General features: G+C 33.7%; 1 protein-coding gene across 2 annotated transcripts; it reads left to right on the forward strand.

Annotated features, from left to right (window-relative positions):
• The first annotated feature begins 10,611 nt into the window (after window positions 1-10,611).
• Window positions 10,612-24,929, forward strand: LOC148601164 (uncharacterized). Of its 2 annotated transcripts, XM_088554367.1 has the most exons (8): window positions 10,612-10,974; window positions 15,652-15,855; window positions 16,574-16,809; window positions 17,210-18,324; window positions 18,822-19,102; window positions 19,373-19,558; window positions 20,325-20,489; window positions 23,086-24,929. In XM_088554367.1, the coding sequence occupies exons 1-7, from the start codon at window positions 10,786-10,788 to the stop codon at window positions 20,469-20,471; spliced, it is 2,358 nt and encodes a 785-aa protein (XP_088410493.1). In that variant the 5' UTR covers window positions 10,612-10,785; the 3' UTR covers window positions 20,472-20,489; window positions 23,086-24,929. The 2 variants fall into 2 exon arrangements, with proteins under 2 accessions (XP_088410493.1, XP_088410494.1); XM_088554368.1 differs by lacking the exon at window positions 20,325-20,489 and having other exon boundaries at window positions 10,613-10,974.
• The last annotated feature ends 256 nt before the right edge of the window (window positions 24,930-25,185 follow it).

A 25,185-nucleotide genomic window follows, 5' to 3' on the forward strand; every position in this document is an offset into this window, starting at 1 on the left:
TCTCCATATGTTTTTGTTTTTACCTTCGGTGTGACAAGAAGGGTTTCAGTCTGAGAACGCAGCAATCGTGACGGTTTGTAAACTTCAATCAGTTCCACAAGATAGTCAGGTGCTTGTCCGGTAACAGCTTTAAACGTATATAGCAAGAGTTTGTATTGACATCTAAATTCCACTGGCAGACAATGTAAACGTTTTAACACTGGTGTTATGTGCTCACGTTTCTTAGTTCTAGTAACCAGTCCAGCTGCTGTGTTTTGTACCCTCTGTAGTCTTGATGTAATGTTCTTGTTGACTCCATATAATAAGGCGTTGCCATAGTCTAAACGTGATGTTACTAACGAACAAACTAGTGTTTTGCATGCATTGTCTGATAAATAAGGGCGGATATATCCGATGTTTCTCATTTGGAAAAAACAGGCTCTAGAAATGGCACTAACCTGCTTTTCCATACTCAGTAAACGATCAAAATAAACACCAAGATTTTTCACGATTTCAGAAGCGCCAACGATGGTTCCATCAAAATTAAGCTGACAGTTCTTTAAATCGTTTATGTGGCGTTTTGATGCAAATACAATCAGTTCGGTTTTGCTTTGGTTAAGCTTAAGTCTGTTTAATCGCATCCATGAACTTATGACTGCTAAGCAATTTTCCAGCCGTGTGGAAAAATTGTCCCAGTTATCAGACGGTTTTAATATGAGATACACCTGAGTGTCATCAGCATAGCTGTGATAGTTCATGTTATGGCGACGGCAGATTTCTCCGATTGGTGTAGCAAACATATAGTAGAACTTAGGTCCCAATACAGAGCCTTGCGGAACACCAAACGTTAACTGTTTGTCGTTCGATATCGCCGATCCTACAACCACGCGTTGTTTTCTGTTTTGAAGGTATGACTGAATCCACATTAACGCCTGACCACTAATTCCATATGAGTGTTCAAGCCGTTGGATCAGAATCGGATGGTCTATGACATCAAATGCTGCCGACAAATCAAGCATAACGAGAACGGCGGAACAGTTGTTGTCGAGGGCTGAGTCAATGTCGTGGTGGACTCGTAGAAGTGCGGTTTCCGTTGAGTGGCGTGCACGGTACGCAGACTGAACTCGATCATGAAGAGCATTCCTTTGAAGGTGATGATCTATCCTGGAAGATACGATTTTCTCTAGGATTTTTTAAATAAACGGAAGATCATATTATGTTATATTATATTATGTTTATCATATTTTAAGCTGAAAAAGCTCATAAAACATTCATTAGTGATTTAGCAAAAAGGAGAATACGAGATAGACTAAATGAAAAACTAAATATGACTTGTCTGACATTTTATACATAGAATATTCATAGTTCGTACATGTACATAAAATATAATTGATACATATAACTGACATGTATTGCAATTTCAATTTTAATGATTGTGACCAACACCCTAAAAATGATCCAATAACAACGCCAGTATAAACATGTGTATATTGTACATAAAACTTGTGATGTTAGAGGTCCAAGTCTCAAATTGAATAGTTTCGGAGCCGTATGTTTAACAAGGAAAGAGGTTGGCTTCTTTAATAAATTGACCAGTTTGGAAGTTACTCATCTACATTAAAATACAATAAAACATAATTTGCATATATCATATATTCTAAATACGATTCTTACGATTAAGAAAACTGTAAATAAGTGTAAAATGTTTGTAAGATTCAGGCAAAATGGGGAAAATCCAAAACATGCACGTCAAAAACCCACCAATCTGACAGTATAATTTCACACAATGATGATTTCTCTATTTGCAAATACCATTATTTGATCTCTGCATCATTTGATTTGTTCAGAAATTTTTCGATAGATTATTAGAAAAAATAAGGTTTTTGAAATGTTCTGGAAATGTTCATTTTTAGTGCATATCAATTAAATTATAACTCAGTTTACAAACATGATATGGAAAATCTTGTTTTTCCCTTGATTCTGATGGTGCAAATAGTCAAATTAAACATTCAAAATGGTGTTTTTCATACAAAGTTTCGCCCGCTGTCTGATTCTTACAGTTACTGACACTGACACAAGCAGAGGACGCTCACCCTACCGGTACACCTGGTCCATGCTCCCAGTTTTTCGTCAGAGTTGCTTATTTGCTCTTCTTACTTTGTATGTATGAAATTTTAGTTAGTTACCACATGTTCTTTGTTGTGTATGTCTGTTTTCCATGTCTGGTCTTTGTCCCTGGATTACATTCTTTTGATTACCGCTATAATCTTGGTTCCCTTGATTACTCTTTAAAACTAAATAAAAGATATTTGTTCCTACATTCAGTTGAATTATGATTTGGTATTGCTACTTGTATACCTCACAAATTCCTCTTTGAAATAAAATGGGCAGTTGTTCCACAGTATTTGTGGATGCTTCTTGCAATTTATTTATTCTATACATATTTATCTTTCGTCCGTTGAAATCAAATTTTGCTCTCTCCTCGGTAAAGTTATTAACTTATTTAACAAATATGAAACAAATGCAATTTGGAACCCGCCAAAACGCAAGTCAGGATTTGTATGACACATGGAAGACATGGTGCAAAATTTAGTTGATTTGTGTCACATCTTAAATTAAAGCGTTTTATCTCATGAAGTATTTTTTTCAGTTGTTATTTATAACAATATTAAAAAATGCAAAACTTACTAAACACCTATTACAAGTATAAGTATCATACTGGTTACTGCGACACATAAATTCAATCAAGAATTTTTATTTAAATATTTGTGTCGCAGGAAAGTTATATGGACAAATAATTTAGCCTTTTAGTCATCAATTTTAGACCCTTTCGGATTTTAAAGTGCTCGGACGCATACATTTTGCTAGAATGACATAGTTTAAGACTTATATTTATGTGTTGCATGACAGTTCAATTGAAAAATTTACGTAGCATTTTAGTCATTAAGTTTAGATTCTTATTGAAATTAAAAGTGACTGCACTGATGCAAATATATGTCAATTTTTAGAATTTTGACTGAAATACATGTTTCACAGTAACTAATAAGAAACTAAAATTTTAATTTCTTTATTTTCTACAGGAAAATTCTATAGGTAAATTGGAAGTGCTCGCACTCATATTTCTTTTGGATAAAAATGACATTTGACCGATATGAATATAAGTAGCAGTCACACATTTAATGCTACAATTGTCAAGATTATTCTTTTATAGAATGATAAATTTAAAAGTACAGTCACTCAAAAAATTGCTTTATCAATCTTGATTTTAAAAAAAAAATTACCAAGCATCTGAAAGTTTTACACTCAGAACAGAATCATAGACGTGTAATTAAATAAATAAAATTTAGTTACAATTGTATGACAGAATGTATAAAATTATGCATATAAATAGGGACTCTAATATACATTCCCTGATGTAAACAGTGACACTTTTTGAGCAATGAGTGACTGAGTCATGAGCGCCGAATGTTCAAAAATGAACAATGATCGAGTGATTGTGTGATGATGATCACGATCAACACTATATATCTGGAAATTTTAATCATTCAATTAAATTTTGAAATCAGGATTTTTGTTTTCCAATGGGATTTGCTAATTTACATTACATTACATCACACAGTTTCCATTATCAATCGCCGACTTCCTATTGTAATTTACACCACGCAGAATAATCTGTAGATTTTGTATGAAGAACTGTCCAAGGATATGACAGTTTAGAACAGCTTTTCGTATTTCTTTGTCACGACCCAAGACAGTTTATGTCAGCATCTGTCAGGGAATTGGGCAAACTGTGTCCTGACCCAGGACAGCGTAACACAGACTCTGTCAGGATTTATCAGGATTTATGTTCTGTCTGCTGTCGTAGAACAGTTTTTCTGACATATTATGACAGAATTTAAGAGAAAAAAAAGATCGCAACTGTAGTCTGCGTATCCAGGATTCCTTTTTGTCCCTACAATAGCTTTTACTTCGGACAGGGCTATCAGTTTGATGGTATATTTTTTTCAAAAATAAGAACTTTTATACAGTGAATTAAATGATCCTGTTGATAAAAATGTTTATAAACTGTCAGAAATTTGTAAGTATTAATTCCCAAACGATGACTGCACATTCGTTTGTTTTATCGTTCTTTTGTTTCACCGACATATACTAGACACCAAATGTCCAGACGTGTTCTTTCTTGTGTATGTCTGTTTTCGCTGGAATTTTATTAACCTGATTATTCTTCCAATGTTCATCATTGTGTCAACTTTGTGGTCGCTGTCTAGGATTTTCTGGAACCAAGTAGACTGACTCATTTAACCAATAACTAGTATACATAATAATTCGATTTAAAAAGAATCGGGTCGTTCTAGATAAACAGAGGTTATCTACCCCTATAGTTTTCCTGGCGGTTTTTTTTTCTAGATAAACAAAGGTTATCTACCCCTATGTTTTTCCTGGCGGGTTTTTCTAGATAAGCTGAGGTTATCTACCCCTATGGTTTTCATGGTCCATTTCCTCAGTTCTTGTAGTAGTTGATTTGTTTTATTTACTTGAACATTTTGTGTGTCCATTATTTAAGTTTTACACGGTATTAGCTTGGAAAATATTCCCTACTTTCCTTACTTTAACTTTTATAGTTCTATAAAACAAGGAATTCTGTAATCAGTATGCTGTCTGACCTGTTTAAATACGAAGTCTTTATTACAATTAAAAGAATATCACTTTTAATGTTTATATTTTAAATTTTGTTTTAAGCATTTGTAGCTGAAAGAGTAATCAAGGGAACTAGGGCTATAGGGTAATCAAAAGAATGTAATCCAGGGACATAGACCAGACATGGAAAACAGACATACACAAAAAAGGACATAAAGTAACTAAAATCATACATCAAAGTAACAAAAGCAAATGAGCAACTCGGACTCCACTAAAAACTGGAAGCATGGAGAAGGTGCACCGGTAGGGTAAGCGTCCTCTGTTTTTCTAGAAACACCCACCGAGTTGCTCATAAAAAGTCAAGTCAGGGGTAGACAAACTAGGAAAGAAAAACCATGACCTGTTGAATAAATCAGTTTTCATGGCGCAGATGGATACACCATAACGATCCACGAGTTCATAATGACGACCATAAAACTTCTGTAGTGATGACTTCAATCTTGTAGCAACATAATCCTGTTCCAGAAGCCTATTTGTTAGAGTTCTAGTGCGATATTAATGTAATTACAATAAAATACCAATCAAATAGATATTGTAAATAACAAAAGAATGTTAATGTTGACTAATTGTTCTATATACCCACACTTACAAATAAAATTGCAAAAATTAATTAGCACTTCAGCCAAGAATCATGCATAATGTGTGTCATGGTTGGAAAGCCTACATATTTTTATTTTTTATAATTTGATTAAAATGTTATAGTTAAAATAAATTAACATGTGGCTTTTCATATAACCCTTGTTCTTAGGACATAAAAATCATGAAGAATGTATTGTAGAATTCCAAATTAAGGGAGATAACTCTATTAATGACTTAGATACAATAGAAATTAATGGATTTTCAATGTGGATTATCTCCTAAAACTAGACAGATTAGAATGAAATATAATACATTTCATCATACAGACCCACAAAACAACTTTATAGCAAAAATTAAAATGTGTAGCCTTTTTAGGCGTTTCACATATTACAGAATTTGTATGATTCTTACAAAGGTTACAAATTAACCCTGCAGAAACATCTTCAGTTGAATAATGGCATGTCAATTGTCAGTAAACCCTGCAGAAACACCAGTTGAATAAAGGCATGTCGACTACTAGTAAACCCTGCAGAAACACCTTCAGTTGAATAAAAGCATGTCGACTACTAGTAAACCCTGCAGAAACACCTTCAGTTGAATAAAGGCATGTCGATTACTAGTAAACCCTGCAGAAACACATTCAGTTGAAAAGGCATGTCGATTGAGATAGACAAACACGGACTACGAAATACGAAAAGTCGAGACAGACAGACATGCACTTAGTACAAAACGTCGTAAAACAGACAAGCACGGACTACAAAAAAAAAATGCTTTAAGATGGACCACATACGGTAAGAAAAAAACCTGGTAGGCCAAACCATGACTTGACGAAGATTGGTAGTAAAAGAAATGAAAAACAGGGGCTTCTGTGTGGAAAGGGGATTCATTAATTGGCAAAAAGCTGACCTAAGTGGAGATAATAAAAATGCAGCATTCTATCTTTCTGACGACGAAGAGAAATGAGTAGGTAAGTAATATTTGCAAAGATTTGTCGATTGTTAACTTAGATCAAGGCAAGCTTATTCTGTAGAATGTTCTACAACCACTTGGCTTATCTTATTGCTTTAAGATAAAAATTTAATACAATTATTTCTCAAGTATAATTATGTAATAGGACGAATAGATTGCTTGTGCCTAAATTCAATGGATTAACTATGTATGTTTATATCCGAGGTTATATTTATATTGGTATTTAACTTTGATTAACACAAGATGGGAGATATTTCACAAATTGATTCAGTAAATATATAATGTAAACACCCTGTTTTCACACATGTTCAAGTAAAAACAATTTAAGATTGTAGGAGAAACACCCAAAATTAGCGGAATCTATAAACCATAAATCATCATAGAACTATCATAGCGCCATTAAATTAGCTTTTCAGTATAATCTTAAGTTTTTACACCCAGTGTTTTATCCTCATCTTAATAAATGAATTGTAAGTCCATAGTAATATTTTATTGGAGTGAATTTTTCAAAGCGATTTCTTGTTGAACTTTGCGGATTCAAAGATGTATTGTACAAAAAAATATATATATAAAGGATAGATGTTGTAGGTGTATTACTTTCTGAGATAGATCCAAGCATTTCTTTTGAAGTAGTTCATGTTTAGTTATGTAGGATTTTGGCACGGACTCCGCAAATGGAACGTCTATTCGAGATGTTTAAAACGCTCTATTATTGTCTCTCTTGGGCCTATAGGCGACTCCAAAAAATAGAGGTTTGGTTGAGGAGCGGGGGGGGGGGGTGAGAGGGGGGTTTACACCAACTATTTCGTCAATCACATAAGTACTTGTGTTATTTTATATAATGATTTGAGGTTTGCGTTAACATGTGAATTTCGAATGATTGAATCTATGCCACTAGAATACCCCCATGAAACAAATGGAAAAGCAGCCCGTGTCTCTCAGTCACGCTGTTCAGTTTACACTTATAACAATTCGAAGGAAGATTAAAACCATATATAGGGACCTAAGGACAAAATAACCTAAACCTTACCCTAACTCATAATCCTAATCCCAACCCTAACCCCTAATCCTTAGCCTAACCCTAAACCTTACCCTAACTCCTAATCCTAATCATAATTCTAACCTTAACCCTAAACCCTACATTTTTCTAAAATTGAAATCTAGATAACGTGCCACTGATTTCATATTGTACGGTTCGGGATAGGAGGTGTGCACAACGTACAGGAAGTTTAATCGGGACGGATCTATTACAAAATTTCGGAATCTTGATCAAGATTACAATCTATAAACAGTTATTGGAACATAATTGATTTGGTAGACAGATTGAACAATATTGACATGTGTCGATTGTGGTCAAAATTTACATAAGACATATTATATAAGTAAAACAGTGAAATGAAATGTACTGTTTCAAATCAATTGGCACATTAAGTCACACTGATTAGAACAGTAAATTAAGAAACTGTGCATTAACCTCCGACAACAGAGTCATTTAACTTTGCCAACATTTAAAGTATACAAATGTAGCAAAAATGCTGGAATGCTTTGTATAATTCACAGGTGTAGAATAGAATTTAATAAAATCACACCTGTTTTCAAAGCTACAGTAAATGCATTTTCCAATTCATATCATACATCATTCATTAACCGAACTTTACTCTAACATAAAATTCGAAACTTTTGAACTACTGAGGTTTCAGTCCTTTTAACTGTATTACATATACGTGATAGAATTACTCAATGTTGATTTTGGATCTTTTTAAAAAATAAGTGGGGACTTTTATACGATTTATTTTTGGATCTTGAACTTTGTGCTATATGTGTTTGGTTCTTATGCCGCAATTAATATATTACTTGTTGAAACACATGTTAAGTATACCAACATTTGCAGTATTTTGCATGATCCATGTATGTTTGTATCAAGGTACATCTGTGCCCTTGTATTTTTGTTTTTTTTTATTTTTAAACCAATATCCGGTGTAATCACAAATGTTTATGCTTTATAAGGAGGATCAGGAGTCTGCGCCCGTGGGTCATACATCATCAAGGTCTGGTCAAAAGAAGTTTACTAACATATTCAAACCAGCTAAGCATTCATATATATGGTATATTATTCTGTATTGTGATTTACTGTACACCCTAAACATCCTTGTGTGGATTCAAATTTAAATTCATGTTTTCAGATTGATTTTCAACCTATTCAAATTAAAAAAAAATAGCCAATGCAGTAAAATTTTGTTCCTTTTATTTCTAAGTTCCTACATTTCTTTCGTGACACGTTATTTCAAATTTTCTCTACAGTTTTTTTCGAACGCCACTAATTTATCTGTATTCGGCCAATTGGAAAACAGAATTACGATCAGGTGACTTGCGATTCCATAGACGCGAAACTATACCAACAGTGTTGGAAAAATGATTTAATGGTCTGCTGAGTAGAAGGCATTATCACTAAAATCAGATGATAATTAAATGCACGCATGACCAAGAGCTTCACATTTGCCCCGGAACAATTAATGTTAAAAAAAAGCAATAATGATGACCCCTGTCAATCACTTATTCCTTCAGTAGGACTGGTCAGCATTAACAATCATAAAAAAAATTCTTCAACATTTAATAGATGACTATCCATGCCATGAGTATGGAAACAATTTTTTTTATCGAAGGCTATATGTATATATTGTGTACATCAGAGACAAGTTAACCCAGTATACATTTTTATATAAAACTAAATCTAAAACCCACATGTTGAAAATTGAAAATTAAATTGTGGAGAAATGATGGAAACCACTCATTAAAGAAGGAAAATCTGTATTTATATGTATTAAGTTACTGATATAACTTACAAGAGAGGGAAGTGGATGAAAGTTCACTAACATATACTCGCCGATTCTTCCTCAGCGTTGGGGGTCGTGCATTGTAATTATAACGAAACATAGTCTGTAATCCTCTCCCCGTTATAAACCTCTGACCACCAGTCTTTAAAGATTTCTGGAACCTTCCCCTAGGTGTTTAGGGAACGGCACATTTCTATCCGAGCACTAGGACTGTAAACACGTGGATACAGATAAGTTGAATACCGTTATTATTCGTTTTGTCAAAGCCCTTGTATATCCAATAAGTAGTTGCTTATCTTAACGGGTTAATGAACCGTTTAAAATATATTCCAGTACACAATTATCAAACAAAAGCGTCTTTAAAATGATGTTATAGAGGCCCTATTATTTTAAAACACAGTGATCTTTCACTCATAGCTGCAAAACATGCAATAAGAATGTTTATAATGATTAATGTTATATTATTTATTTTTTTTTATTTTTTCAGAAAAGCATTTCCATATACATGTTTACAGATTTCAAAACAAAATACAAACAAGAATGCTTGACCCAATTGAATGTTTAGTAAAACGAATGGTTTATTAAAGTAATGGTTTATTAAAGTGATGTTAATATTTCATGTATAAATACTAAGTCTTTTACTTTTATGATGATGTTTTTTTTTATTTTGTTAACTTCTTGGGGTTTGTTTGTTGGTTAATTTTATCATTTTACTGGCAGTGTGATATTAGCAATGGCAAATCCAAGGGGAGAGTAGCGGGAGTCGGAACCCCCTTTTCTTAGAAAATCTTTCAGCAAACTTTCGGCAAAAATGAGCGAATAATAGCCTGGAGCCCCTTTTTGTCTGAAATCCCTCTGAAACCCTCTTTTCGAAAATTCTTGATTAACCCTGGATAATCGAAATAAGGACTTAAATTCTCTAATATCCTAAACAAACAAAAAGCGGTGCCGTACAACAAAAATTTCCCCCGATAACCAAATGAGTTACATGTATTATCTTTCCGTATCTACATGTACATGTACTTAAACTAAAAAGAGTCCTTCCTCTTCTTAGGACACCTCTGTCTTTGACCTACAATATATCCGAAGAAAAGTTAAATGGTGTCTTGTAAATACTAGAACACGTGTATGGAACCTTAAAGTTTCAATTCTCAGACTTCTAATTACTAGTAACACATGCAGTACATGCACAGTACGTGTATTAAAATGAATTACACGTAACATAAAAATGGTTATGATTTTAAAAAAAGTCGGAACAAATTGTACGGTGCTACAAATATAACATATACTATCAAACAAATCAAGACTATATGTATATGTACTTGTCTTCCAAATGTGCATATAGTTGGTTCTATGGGATATATATGGTACATATTTAACAATATTACAACTAGGGTATCGTTATATCAATATGAACCTTTAACGAAAAACCATCGAACATTAGAGATTTGACTTTGTGATATGATCCATTTAATTTTAAAATTTATGTAATTTAATTTAACATGCAACAATTAACAATTAAGTATTGTACAGATATCCTTTAAACAGTTACTGCACTATTGGTCATGTTATTTTGTGAGTTTGACGCCAAGTTGATACCTTCAGAGTCAAAATGGAGTTTCAGCACAGAAAATTAAGGTTTTTGGTTATTAATTGACGCAAACAGAAGAATTAAGATTTGGAATTTTAAGGTGTATTTCTAATTTGTAGACAAGGTACTTTTGAAATGGGCAACGGAGCAAGTGTCGATATAACTCCGGTAAAGGAAGCCTCTAAAAGGAATAGAAAAGGAATGGTGTTGAAATCAGCACGGAACGGACACACCCCTAGGACAACAGAAAGTGCGCGGACAAACAATTCTGACCATAGCAAATCTTCTGGAGAGAATTATGTGCCAAATAAAATCGTAAAGATGGTAAGTTCAAGAACCAATTCGAAGCATGTCTATATTAAATGAGAATTTATGTTATTTTTTTTAAATTTTTATCTTGTCTTTTTTATTTTTTCTTAATCTTCTTCATCTTTTTTTGTTTTGTGAACCCCTTTAAGATGCGATGACATGCTAATGCAAAGAAAGGATTACGACAGATACTCAAGCATTTCAGTAATATGTAACGTACTTCAACAGCCAAAACCTGAGACCAAGATTCAGGCGATAAATATAGCAACAAGTTTCATTGATTCAGTAAAAAAAACAGTATTTATACATACATGTACATACATATAATTTATTTTGTTAGAACTATTTTAATACAATGGTGTGCGGGAAATCCGATACTATGAACATATAGCATAATTATTGCTGATGTGGAATTTAAGGGGAGTACATTTTGTACATGCTTTAGGGTCAGCAAAAAATTGTATGTTTGTTTCATCGTCCTAAATGTTCAGTATAGTTTCATTTTCATTACATCTGACCTCTTACATGTACTTACATATTGTACATGCAGTTTTGTTCTCTATTCTATACACTGTAGTTACATTGTATGGAATATTACTTTAAATTATAAATAACAAAATGAAAAGAGGCGAAAAACAAATTCGTGGATTTGTATAATATTACAGTATAATGTAAATATTGAATTCAAACCCTCTTTAACTATTAATTTACAAACTGTAAATTGTAGAGTAAAAGCAGAATAATGTTTACGTGCTAAATTAACGATAAAAACACTTAGATGCTACTACATGTAGATTTATATTAGTGATTTTGTAACTAAAAATATAATTAAGCGCAAAAAAATAAAATAACAAAAATATGAGATAATAAGTAAATGTTGCTCAATTGTTTGTTCAGTGCTGTTTTTTTACACGACGAAAAACATCTACCATTGCATGGGGTTGTCGGAGTTTTGTTTGGATTGGTACTTTTGTAAGTCTTTATTTTCTTGTCGACAAGCCCATCCTGCAGTTACTCTGCCACAAACAAACGGTTATTCTAATAGTAACTATAGTTCACGATATAAACTAAGCGAGGGGTAAAATATGTAGACATCGCATGTGGTTAAATTCCATCTAGTGGTTTATATATATATATATTAAAGTCATTGAATAGCGCTATTTTTCGATAACACATGTTTCTCTGTCTTTTTTAAAATTTTTATTTCGAGTGTTAAATAACTCTTACTTCTAAATTCGTCAGAAAAGAAATGTTTATTCATCTCTGAATCAAGGTGAGGTCTGTTTAATTTTTAACATTGCCATCGGTTAAACTTCCTTTTAAGGTATTTGAACTCGCTGACCTCGCAGTGTTTAAATCTAGTAAAATGACTCAATAGCATTGGCCTATGTCAGTTGGACAAGTTTTTCAAAGTGTGATGTATTATCCATAGAGGAGGGATTTGATGAGATCATTTTATGTCTTTAATTTCCTTGTTCATCCGCATGCCAAACGAAAGATATGAAATTTCAAAATGTGTTTAAATTTTCATGATATTAGAACTTGCAGTAACCGAGCTACAGTAACTTCTAAAAACTAAAATTTTAATGATCTCTGGTCTCTATAGCATCATGTATTTTGAACTACATGTACCCTGGAAATTCGTTTCTCCCAGTTTTTAGTGGAATCCGAGTTGCTCATTTTCTTTTTTACTTTGTATGTATGATTTTAGTTACTGTATGTTCTTTGTTGTGTATGTCTGTTTTCTATGTCGGGTCTTTGTCCCTGGATTACATTCTTTTGATTACCGCTATAACCTTGATTCCCTTGATTACTCTCCCATAAATATAACAGTTTACATTTATCTGCTTCTGTTCATCAATTATGAAATCAATTACGTCTTCATTTGAATTTTAAAACCAGCAAACGATAAAATATAGCTTTCGCTGGCCGGGTCGTTCCTCCTCGTAGGATTAATCTAGGGCTGTAACTTTGTACACGATGTATGGTAGTACGGGACAATTCATCTAGGTGTCCTGTACAGGTATATATATACTTGTGGTAAGAAAAAAACACCAAAATCTGGTTTGCATGTTAAATTAAGAGCTTGAAATAGCATCACGGCAAACCATGGATGTTTACCAGCTCAAAAATGCAGGACAATTCGGTCCAAGCACATTTCAGGCCATGGCAACCTATAATTCTTACGAATGCCGGACATTTTTGGCGATATACATTTCAGTTTATGACAAGTAGGGTAATCCGTGTATCTAGACCTTGTTGACTTAATAAGAATAATTTATCAAGACTTCATGACAAAAAAAAGTGTTTTAATTTAAGTTTCTTCGGAAGTGTTTCAGGTTTTACCCGTCTCGTATTAGTTAAAAATATGAAATATGTATATCCGCGAGAGAGATGAGATGATAAAATATAAATCTCCCATCTCTTGAGCGCGGACTTATTAACAAACGCCCGAAATTCTGCATTTAGAGTTGTTCAAAATTAAAAATAAAGGTAAACAGAAGACGATACTAATTAAACATCAAGAAGAAGTCTCGTTGCAGGATGTAAATACGACAGGTCATAGAACGAACTTGCACTCAGTGCTCCTAACACAAGCATATTTAGCGGTTGAAATGCTGCCTAAATATTATGACGCCAACAATACCAATGCATTACATCTGCCGTAGTGTTAAAATTGTCAATATAGCCATTACAATAATTTTTTAAAAATATGTGACGTATAACATACTGTTCTATAGGTTATCTTAATGACTATTTTTTGGCGTCTGTTTCAAACAACTGCTCTAGTTTATCCCCATGCTATTGGCAGTATTATAGGAACAAACATTCGTTCACGCCGTCTTTGTGAAATATTACATTGTTTTAATTTAGATGGCATCAAAAAGATAACCATTTATTTTGTTCTCGTCATGGCTTCAAAAAATGCAACAGTTCATTTATTAAGAATAGGTGATACTTAATTTAAATTTAAATGACACGTGTTACAAAGGAAGAGTTTAATCCGAACCACGGATCAGATAATAGATTAATGGCGTGTCTAAATTTTAGGACCATAGCACCCCTTCGAACATCATTTATAGTAGTGCGTTTTAAAAGTATCGAGTTATAACTGTATGATTTTTTTTTATCTTGAAGAACATTTACCGAAACCATTTTTTTTATTACCTTTTACAAAAAAAAATTAAGATAAGATTTTATTGCCATCACTTGGCGTCCGTCGTCGTCCTCGTTAACAATTATACAAAACTCTTTTCCTCTGGAACTACTTGACCAATTGAAACCAAACGTGACATGAATGTTCCCTGGGGTATCCTGCATAGAATTGATGTGAGGATTTTTGATTCGTAGGAAACATCATGGCCGCCGTTACTAGAAATAGAACGTAGGGGTCAGACAGTAGTTTTTCACATATATCTCCTAAACTGTTAGGTTTAGCTAATTCTGACTGGATCAAAGTGTTCAGCATGATGCGATCTATCTCTGGTCAAATTTTGGTTTTAATCCGATAAGCCATGTCGGAGTTATTGCCTTTTTCAACGATTTTTACCGTTTTTAATGTTATTTCTTTCAAAATTCTTCTCCTCTGACACTACTTGACTAATTGAAACCAAACGTGGTTTGAATGTTTCTTGGGGTATTTTGCATAGATCTGATGTGGGGATTTTTGATTTGTCGAAAAACATGGGAGCCGTAACTAAAATAGAACTTAAAGGGGGGTCAGACAGTAGTTTTTCACATATATCTCCTAAATCGTTAGGTTTAGCTAAATTCTGACGGGGTAAAGTGTTTAGCATGATACGATCTATCTGTGGTCAAATTTTGGTTTAAATTTGTTTAGCCATGTTGGAGTTATTGCCCTTTTTCGCAATTTTTGCCATTTTTAATGTTATTTCTTTCAAAAATCTTCTCTGAAACTACTTGATCTGCTTGGTATGAATGTTCCGTAGGGTATCCTGCATAGAACTGCTGTAGGGATTTTTGATTTGTCAAAAAAAAAAAAAAAAAAAAAACAACATTGCAGTCGTTACTAAAAATAAAACATAGGGGTCAGACAGTAGTTTTTCGCATATATCTCCAAAACTGATAGGTTTTGCAAAATTCTTTCAGTAGCTGAAATAATCCATCTAATTAAGACTACAAAAGTTTTCAGGGATAAAAGTTGTCAGATGACTCCTTGTAAGAGTTATTGCACTTGAAACGGGAAAATGACTCCTTTTTTAACAGTTTTCTGTCAATATCTTGAAAACTATGGTAGATTAAAAGAAACTTTCAATTGTTGAGAAGATCTTATGATAAGTCCTACCAAAGAATTCTTGAGTAAAAATTGTTGGACAACTTTTCGTTAAATTTATTGTCTTTGAGAGGCAAAATTCAACCAGGTGAGCGATTCAGGCTCCTGTGAGCCTTTTGTTTACTTCATTTCATGTTTGATCTAGGATTATGTGTTCCCTTTGCCACCTAATAAATGTGTATTTATAAACATATGTGAATAAACACCATATTGATTTTATTACATGAAGCTACATGTACAGTATACACTCAGTTACTTGTATTGAATGTTATTAATTTGCGCACCTATCTTTAAGTACACGTACATGAAAAGCGACCCTTCTTCATTTTAACACTTGACCTAAGACTACATGTAATTTGTGTCTGATTTACATTAATCTCCTACATATTTTGATCTAGGATGGAAGAAAAATCAGCTTGAAGTTTGCCACGTTTAAGTTCGGAGATTTTCACCAGTTGACTTTTTCCGAGACCCATCGTTTTTACACAGACGAGGAAGAGAAAATTCTTGATGAAATTCCCCCTCCAAAACCTCCATACATGAGGAAGCACGAGTTCTTCGATCACGAGGATTATGCAGAAGTGGACAAGTTTGCATCGACCGTATGTAATAGTTAACACCTTATGTTCCAACTGCACATGCAATTGGACCAAAACTTATTTGCGGATCGGCTGTTTTTAAAAAAAAATCTGAATGGTGATCCTTATCGAATTGGTGGTACTTGTAATATTGTTGACGGTCCTCGTTGACTGTTGCAAAAATACATACATGTAGTATTACAAATTTTAGGTTGGTAAGTACTAGTAGTGTGTGTGTTTATGTGTTGTTATTTATCTTACCAGCTCTTCAAAGGACACTCGCATCCCAAATACGTTCTTGCGTATCCAGGAAGTTAAGATACTCAATGTTTTCTTTATTGAGATTTTACATGTAATTAAAAGGAAATACACACTTTCCACACTCAAATAAAATGTTAAAAGCGCATGGGGCCAAGAATAAAGTATTCATATATGTAATGACCTTACAAAGAAATACAAGGACTTGTCTAAAATAGTTAAACCAAAGTTCTTTACATGTTACGCCCTTCAAAGTAGAGTTTAATTTTCATACAAGAGCTAAATCTTGTCGCGTTGTAATTGACGGAACATGTATTAGTTTCTTATAGACAATGTTATCATCAGGTGCAATGAGTGGAAATATCTACATCCAGTCGGAATGACTCTTCTGTGAATCGTACATGTAACGCTAAAGCCGTCTTGTGAAAATTAATACATGTACTGCGATTTAAGCATTGTAAGTGTACACCATTATCTTTTGCAGATACCAAAATCAAAGTCGACATCAGGAACCTTGAAGAACTTCGTGACCATGTTGACAGAACCGTTTGAAAATGACATGTCAAAGGTTAGGGCCATCTACGTATGGCTGACGTCACTAAACATAAATAAACTGTCTCATCCGCTGAAAAATCCGAAGGTCGGCTATACAATGTTCTACTTGATGAAGATTAAAGAAAGACTTGGAAACTATGCTCAGTTTTTTAACAGGATGTGCAAGTATGTTGTGAATTCATTAGTGTCGATAGACTCACAAAAGGGGAAAATAAAAGGAATATGATAACAAATTACATAAAAAGGTTTTACACTAATGAACTACAAAAAATATACATGAACATCATGCATGCACTAATTTATCGAAGTACTAACAGTATACGATTCATGTCTAGCCATAATATTACCCTAGTTTCATCGTCTTTTTAATTCAGTTAGAACTTTAAGGAAGATAACCATTTGTTGGAATATTTAAATGCGTTCGTAATTTCATGTAAATGAAGTTGCATCTTCGGTCGCAAACATAGCAATTTTATTGAGTTGTAACAATACATTTTTAATCGTAGATGCATATCAGCAATATGCATCGTGATTACTGATAATTATATTTCTATTTTCTATAAAGTATTGCAGGCATACCATGTGTTGTAATTCATGGATACTTGAAGGGAAATAATTATGAAGTTGGTCAATCTTTAGACATCAAAAAGCATTATGGGGAGTGGAACGCTGTGCTGATAGATAATCAATGGAGGTTTATAAATGCTTTCTGGGGCGCATGTGCACTCGGAAGTGAAAAGGGGGTTAACGCTGCACAGTACACACCGGATGAAACCTATTTTGTTCCCGATCCACAACATCTCATTCACACACATTTCCCAGAAGAAGAGAAGTGGCAGTTGTTAGAGGACCCTGTCGCGTATAACGATTGGCAAAAGAAGGCCTATGTCAAGGAACGATACTTCGAACTAGAAATGAGGCTCTTGTCTCACACTCAGTGTGAAATCACAACAGACACCGGTGAAATAGACATGATGTTTGCACTTCCGAAAAAGAAAGGAAAAGACTTGGCTTTTATGGCTCTTATTTATATTAAGGAATTCAATGAGTGGAAGCTGTTGGATGATAAAAAGGTGCAACATGACTTAATTCACGTTCCAATTCAGGAGGCCTTAGTTGTTAAGCTTCGGTTTCCAAAGAGAGGGATTTATCGTTTTGAATTAGTGGGCAAAGACACGACAATCAAACAAAAAGGATACGATTTCGACTGGGTTGCGATATATAAAATCAGGTCTGAGCAGGCATCCAGTCCATACTCTGGTTTTCCTAGGGTAGGCGCTGCCGGATGGGGTCCAGGGGGAAGTCACAGGCTTGATGATATGGGTCTTTTGGCCCAGAAACACACGCAAGGACTTATTTATGCGAAAGATGGATTCACTAAGTTAAGGTTTCATTTTTCGGACCCGGAACTCGAGAACTTGCAACTTTCAGTTAAACAGATAACAGTTAAGGAGTCCCTGGAGGAAGTTCCAACAGAAACGGAAGGTATTCGGGTAGAGTCACATGACAAACACGTTATTGATGTTGAGACGACGCCAGGTGAAGAGTCGGCTGTCTGCATTTTCGCCTTGGTTGAGGATGATGACTATGGCTCTGTAGAAATAAACCTTTGTAACTATCTGATTGTCAGTTTCCCCATCGATGAAGTGACACTTAAAGACATTGAGTCAACAAGAAAATGTAAGCAATGGTATCTAATAATTCAAAACACATTATGATTGGGAAGCCATTTTCATAATTTATCTCCTTTCCGCAAAGTTATCCAACATTTTTTTTTAACATTTTACTGTTTCTTTATAATTATAATGTTTCAACTCCAGAGTGCAACACTATACATCATGAACATGTATATATGTCAAGAGTTTGTATTAGATATACATGTACTGCTGCACTATTAAATTTAATTATATGTTTGAATTGGTTCTCACTAATGAAGCGCATGCAATATTTTTACGTTATTTTAAATATATCTTCATGTTTCATTTATTATACATAAAAATCGCTTTCGAGAAAAGATACTGAGTTTACTTCATACATGTAATTACTATGGTGACCAAACTAAGCAAAAGCTTTTTGCATTGTCAAATACATTAATGTACAATGTATTCAATATCTCTTATCGATATCGTGTTTTTTTTTTAATTTCATTTTAATGTATAAATTAATGACTTTTCCAGTGTTAACGTTGGCGATCGAGCAGAAAAAGCTCGATTTATTGGAGAGGGCAGTAGACATGGTCGAAACAAAGAATTACGAGCGTCACATGCCAAAGGAGACAGAGACGGCTAGGGACCTGATAGCACGTCTCCGGAACATTCAGAGACTGATGCACGACGTTCTCGCATTAGACAATAGAGTGTTTGCTGAAATTCGTTCTTACTCAAAGCCCATCCCAGAAATACACGACGTCATGAAAGCATCCTTGCTCATTCTTGGAAATTTCGAAGAAGAAACGAAGGTAATTGAAGTAAACTTTCATACACTGTAGTGAGAAAATCCAATTTGCCTTCTTGAACATGCATTAATTCTGAGTTTTGCTATTTTTTGAAGCTATGAAATCAAACCGAATCGTTCTGTCTGACAGAGATTATTTCCTTTGACGATATATTGTAGAAATAAATCTATTCTATGATTGAACCCCCTAAAATACATTGCTAACTATACTCTAATACATGAAGTTACATTGTGTATTTTACCAGAGTTCTCAATAGGTTTTTATATTTTACAGTACTGGGAAAATGTACAGGCTCTACTGGGTAAAATTGGCAAAGAGTCTATTAAGCGGAGAATCGCCTTGTTTGACATTGATACTCTGGAGTTAGATATTGCTCTTGGTGCTAGGAAAATGCTTGGGAATTTATTAGTGGACAATGTCAGACAAGCAAGCATAGGTGCTGCCACATTTTATGTGTGGGTGAGTAATATTAATGATAGTCTAACTTTAAATAGTAAAGAATGAACATGCTTAAACACTTCATGCACATGTAAATACAAAAGTGTAAAACATATCGAGATAACAGGCATTTAATGATAGTTACAGCATATAAATGGTTTAAATATTCTAAAACAGGTGTCTTCGTCTGAATATAGCTGAAATATTGCTGCTCGGACGTTAAACCCAACAAACAAACAAACAGCAAACAAAAACAGGTGACTTTAATTGCAGTGGCAGAAAGTTTTGAACCGGAGCCCGTACTCGTTTACTTCTATAGGATTAGACGCACGTGTGGTTACATTATTCACAAGTATATACATGTTGTACATGCTGGGTTTGAATTGTTTGATATTTAATCACATTTTGTAAGTCCGTAAAACATAATGTACACACATATGTATGCTTCAAAAATGATTGTCAACAAAATGAAGCATCTGACCTCGAATCGTCATCGCCATGCACAAATATACTTGAGTATTGTACATACAAATGTTCACAACGGTCCGACCATCTGTTAAAAAAATATTTAATTGTTTAAAGAACCATTTACATGTACATTCATAAATATTGTGGAACTGTTGGGTCTGTTGTACATAAGCACTGAATTTCACTTTCGTGCAAAGTTATGGAACTTTGATTCACAACTTTTTCGTTCCTAATTGATTGAAGATCAGATCTGATCAGATAAATGCTGTTAGTTACTGTAACAATCTGAGTTAGTAAGACGCTTTAGATTATGATTTAGGTACAAGGCATTGTAGAAGAAATGCAGCAACGATATTCCGACATGATCGGATTAGTTCCACCTAGAACCCATCTGATGGGTGGTGAGGGGAATCCACTACAAATGGTGCTGGATGTAAACGAGTACACCGCCCTACACGACATTTGAATTCAATTTATAATTACGGTACCTTGTGTTGGTTGATGCTACAATTGTTTTAATTTTGCTTTTTAATAGACGTGTAACTTTCTCAGTGCTGAGAAATGTGTATGTTGGTTTTGTGTTTTTAATTAACTAACGTAGCCCCTTCGCCTTCCGCAAAATTACAAAAAGTACCTTCCCTCTTCCTTTCTTTTTTAAACCCTTTACACCAATATGCCTTCTTTCGTCTCAAGGAATACTTCTTGTTGCTTCCTTTTTCGCTGTATGTAATTTCGGTAATGTGTATATATAGCATTAACACATGTCACCTGTATGTAACGATTTAACTATTATAGAACATGTATACCTAAAGTACATGTTTGTGTTTGATAAAAAAAACCCACCCTAACTAAGCATTCCCTCCTACAGAGTTATTGGTTGTGCTACGATTCCTTTCACTTTGTAAGGGAGAAAAAAATGATAACTCTGGGTAGAGAACGGCTAGCTCAGCATACGAGGTTTCCTGTCCCAAAGTTTGTAATTTCGTGTAACATGGTTAATTAAGGTTGCAGTCTTCTCGGTATAGTGTGACAAAATCTTATTTGTAATGATTTGTCAACGTCATGATTATCATTCTTTTGACAGCTTGCCGTTTCAGATATCTTTATAGCGTAGAAATGCTTAGAATAGACATTTTATAGTCATACATGATCCTTATGTTTTGCATTCAATTATCATGCAAAGTATAACGGAATGTTTTTTTTTTAATATCTGAAAGGTGTTGGCAGTCTTTGAAAATTAATGTTACAAAATACCCAGTATGACTTTAACCAATCTCAAATTGCCAATGTGAGAAAACTCCTGTGGTAGACTGAGTAAAGACTTCAAACTAATACCAAATATAATGTATGTGAAAATTTGAAATGGTGGTTTATTAATTTTTCTTGTATTCATAATGCATCTTATTAATCGATTAATTTTTGGGTTCAATTTCATTTTTTAATCGTTTTGATTATTTATAATTGCTTGTACATTATACATGTATGAACTACATGTGCAAGTTCCCAATACATATATGACATTTAGCTAGCTTGCAATGTACATGTATCCAATAGTGTTAAGGACTCGTATCTTGGTCTTGGAATGCTTGATAACAGATATAGTATTATATTTGCTATAGATCTTCAATGCTATTTACATCATTCCCATTGACTATCCGATTTATCCCGTTCACTATCCCATTGACTATCCCATTTATCCCATTGACTATCGCATTGACTATCCCATTTATCCCATTCACTATCCCATTTATCCCATTCACTTTCCCATTGACTATCCCATTTATCCCGTTGACTATCCGATTTATCCCGTTCACTATCCCATTGACTATCCCATTGACTATCCCATTTATCCCATTGACTATCCGATTTATCCCATTCACTATCCCATTGACTATCCCATTTATCCCGTTGACTATCCGATTTATCCCGTTCACTATCCCATTGACTATCTCATTTATCCCATTGACTATACCATTTATCCCATTAACTATCCCATTTATCCCATTTACTATCCCATTAACTATCCCATTTATCCCATTAACTATCCCATTTACTATCCCATTAACTATCCCATTTACTATCCCATTAACTATCCCATTTATCCCATTAACTATCCCATTAATTATCCCATTTATCCCATTAAATATCCCATTAACTATCCCATTTATCCCATTTATCCCATTTACTATCCCATTAACTATCCCATTTATCCCATTTACTATCCCATTTATCCCATTAACTATCCCATTTATCCCATTAACTATCCCATTTACTATCCCATTTATCCCATTAACTATCCCATTTATCCCATTTACTATCCCATTTATCCCATTCACTATCCCATTTATCCAATTCACTATCCCATTGACTGGACTATAAACATTTTTTGATTGTACATTACATTAAAAAGTTCGTGCTTCCTACATTTTCCATGTTTGCTCTTGGATTGATATTTTGGTAATTTAAAAAAAACTGACGGTTTTACTGTAAAATCTGCAATGACACAATTAAAATTCCTCCAGATACTGTACATGTTGAGATCCGTCAGCATGACACGTATTGTTTTTTTTGTATAATAATTATAATTATAAGGAAAGCCTTTTGATATGTGTCGCTTTTTTCAATCTAGCCACATATGGGAATCATGACCGTTGCAACGTGTGATTATCATATGAATCATACACCCATGACAACTTATTGTTTCATTTACATAATTATGATATCGCATGATGTTTCTAAGTCAAAATTAGCATATGAAATTCATATGATAATTATATGTAATTTATAATAATTATCATATGAAATCGATCACCATACAATTATCACATGTGGCGCATTTGGCAGCGTACCTCTTTATTTAGACAATGTTGGATTTACAGAGTCGTGTATTTCGCGGGTATCAATTTTCGCGATTTCCAAAAATGATTAGCGTTATGTAGTATATTCAATTTCGCATGTACTCTTTTACGCGGTTTGCTGTCCACTGCGAGAATTTGTACGTTTACAGTACAACAAACATAAGATTTCTGTGTATTGTGTAACGAAAGGCCACTTTTAACTTCAAATTTTTATGTTTATAGCTGAAGGGTGTAATTGAAGAAGTTGAAAGACGAAACTACAAACTGAAAGATTCAACCATTCCAAGAACGGCTCGCCAGAAATCTAAATAAATTCTGAAAGTGAATATTTCCATGGATAATTATGAAGACAATGTACATGTACATGTATAATAAACATTATACTGTGAGTGGAGAAATACAAAGTTAACGCCATTTTGCTATATATGCATGTACCAATCTTATTCGTAACAAAAATGTAGTCATTTTTTTATTTTCGTTTAAATATATTTCATTGAATGTGCTAATATAGACGTACACAATGTACAAATAATATCATGGCTTATATTTTACTTAATTCATACGTGTATTAGGGGCTGATCCAAACACTTTGAAAAGGAATTGGCGCAAGCCCGGGTTCCTAAAAAAGAGGGTGCTAGGATATTATTTACCATTTTTTATCTTTATACATGAAAATGACAAATTTTCCAATAAAATGGGGAGTGCCTGCCCCTACACCCCCTGGATCCGCCACTATGAGTATACATTTTGTAATTGTGGTGAAAATGTATATACAATATAGTTAAGGAATCAAAACGCTATTTCTTTTGGGATTATTTGAATCGCGGAGTGCGGACCAATCGACTTGAACAGAACCAACCATACAGAAAGCTTGTTACAAATCAAATAAAATTATCTCTAAGTGTGAATGCAAGTCGGATCAAGAAATTACGTACAAGGAAACCGCTGGCTGGTCGAAAAGAAGTTCGCTCCGCTGGATTGCATTGAGTTTTTTTTATAATCATCCAAAATTAGGGAGAGGGGCTCCCCCGTCCCCATTTTATCCGCCTACATTGGTATGTCAGCCTCTTCAAAGTTACAAAATAACCTTATTATACATGTATTTAATGGTAAATTGTCTGTACTGTAAAATGTAAATACATATTCTCCTAGCATGGATATTCGCACAACATACATGTACATCATTTACCAGTAGCGGATGTTAAGGTTGGAATTCCCGGGGTCGGAACCCCCTCCCCTTTTTAATTTAGCCAAAAATGAGGAAACAATAGCCTGGAATTCTGCTTTTGGATCCTCCTAGAACCCTCTTTTCAAAATCTCGGGATTTAAAGCTAGCATTTGGACAATTTTGATTGTTTTTGCATATTTTAAACTGAGATTAAGCTTTTATTTTCTAATACAAGTACATTTTGTAGTTGAGATTGTCCCTGACTACATGTTGTACTTTGGTATATAATGTCCATGGTCTTATGTCTTTTCTGCTCTTTAATCATACGATCCTGTAAATCATTATGATAAAACATGTACACAATTTTCACCTCTTCGCTATCCTAATTGTAATTTTCTAATATTAATCACTTACATGGCCCGCCTAATACATGATAATTATTGAACTTAGTTTACAGTATCATTTTCACATCATTTCTGTATAAGTGGCTTGAATAAATTTATTGTATGGATATATACGTGAAAAGTGTGAAAAGAGGAAATATGGGTAAGGGAGTGAAATAGTTGAATATTCCTTCTTCATTCAAGCACATGTAATGAATCTTCAATGTGAGAGTGTGAAAAATGGGACACATGAGTAGTGCATGAAGTAAACGGTATAATATTCTAATTTTCTAGATAAACATTACATGTGTACCACTCTTCAACGAGAAAAATAGTGCAAAATGCTTAGTTGTGAAGAGAGGGCATGGAAGTAAGATGTTTGGTATTTTGTCTAACGCTTGACTATGCAACACAAAATTTACATCATTGTTGCATTTATTATGCTGACTCATTGTATTTTTGCTTTTCAATGTTTTACAATTAAATGTAGAAAAGTTCGGTTTAAAGAAACTTAAGTTATATTTGTTTTCTTTTGACCAATATGCGAGAACGAAGTACGACATTTCAATGTTCATTTGACAATGAAAAAAGTAAGAAATTTATAGAATCTATCTTAAAAAAATGATTCATAATAAATTTATTCATGTCCACAAAACAGGAAAATTCCCAAACTAATTTAAAAAAAAAACCACAGTTTTATGTAATTATAACATTATGTTAAAAAAACTATTGGAAGAAAATAACTGAGTATCTTTCCTAATTAATAACAAG

Source organism: Perna viridis, chromosome 12, assembly GCF_037379345.1.
Source record: "Perna viridis isolate PV_CMFRI_1.1 ecotype Kerala chromosome 12, ASM3737934v1, whole genome shotgun sequence".
Lineage (NCBI taxonomy): Eukaryota > Metazoa > Mollusca > Bivalvia > Mytilida > Mytilidae > Perna > Perna viridis.

What these genes read in the sequence shown, in the direction of transcription:
- LOC148601164 (XM_088554367.1), top strand. Translation starts at nt 10,786, where the DNA reads ATGGGCAACGGAGCAAGTGTCGATATAACTCCGGTAAAGGAAGCCTCT. An exon ending in CAAATAAAATCGTAAAGATG is followed by an intron (nt 10,975 to 15,651) that starts GTAAGTTCAAGA and finishes ATTTTGATCTAG; the next exon opens with GATGGAAGAAAAATCAGCTT. An exon ending in TTTTTTAACAGGATGTGCAA is followed by an intron (nt 16,810 to 17,209) that starts GTATGTTGTGAA and finishes TTTTCTATAAAG; the next exon opens with TATTGCAGGCATACCATGTG.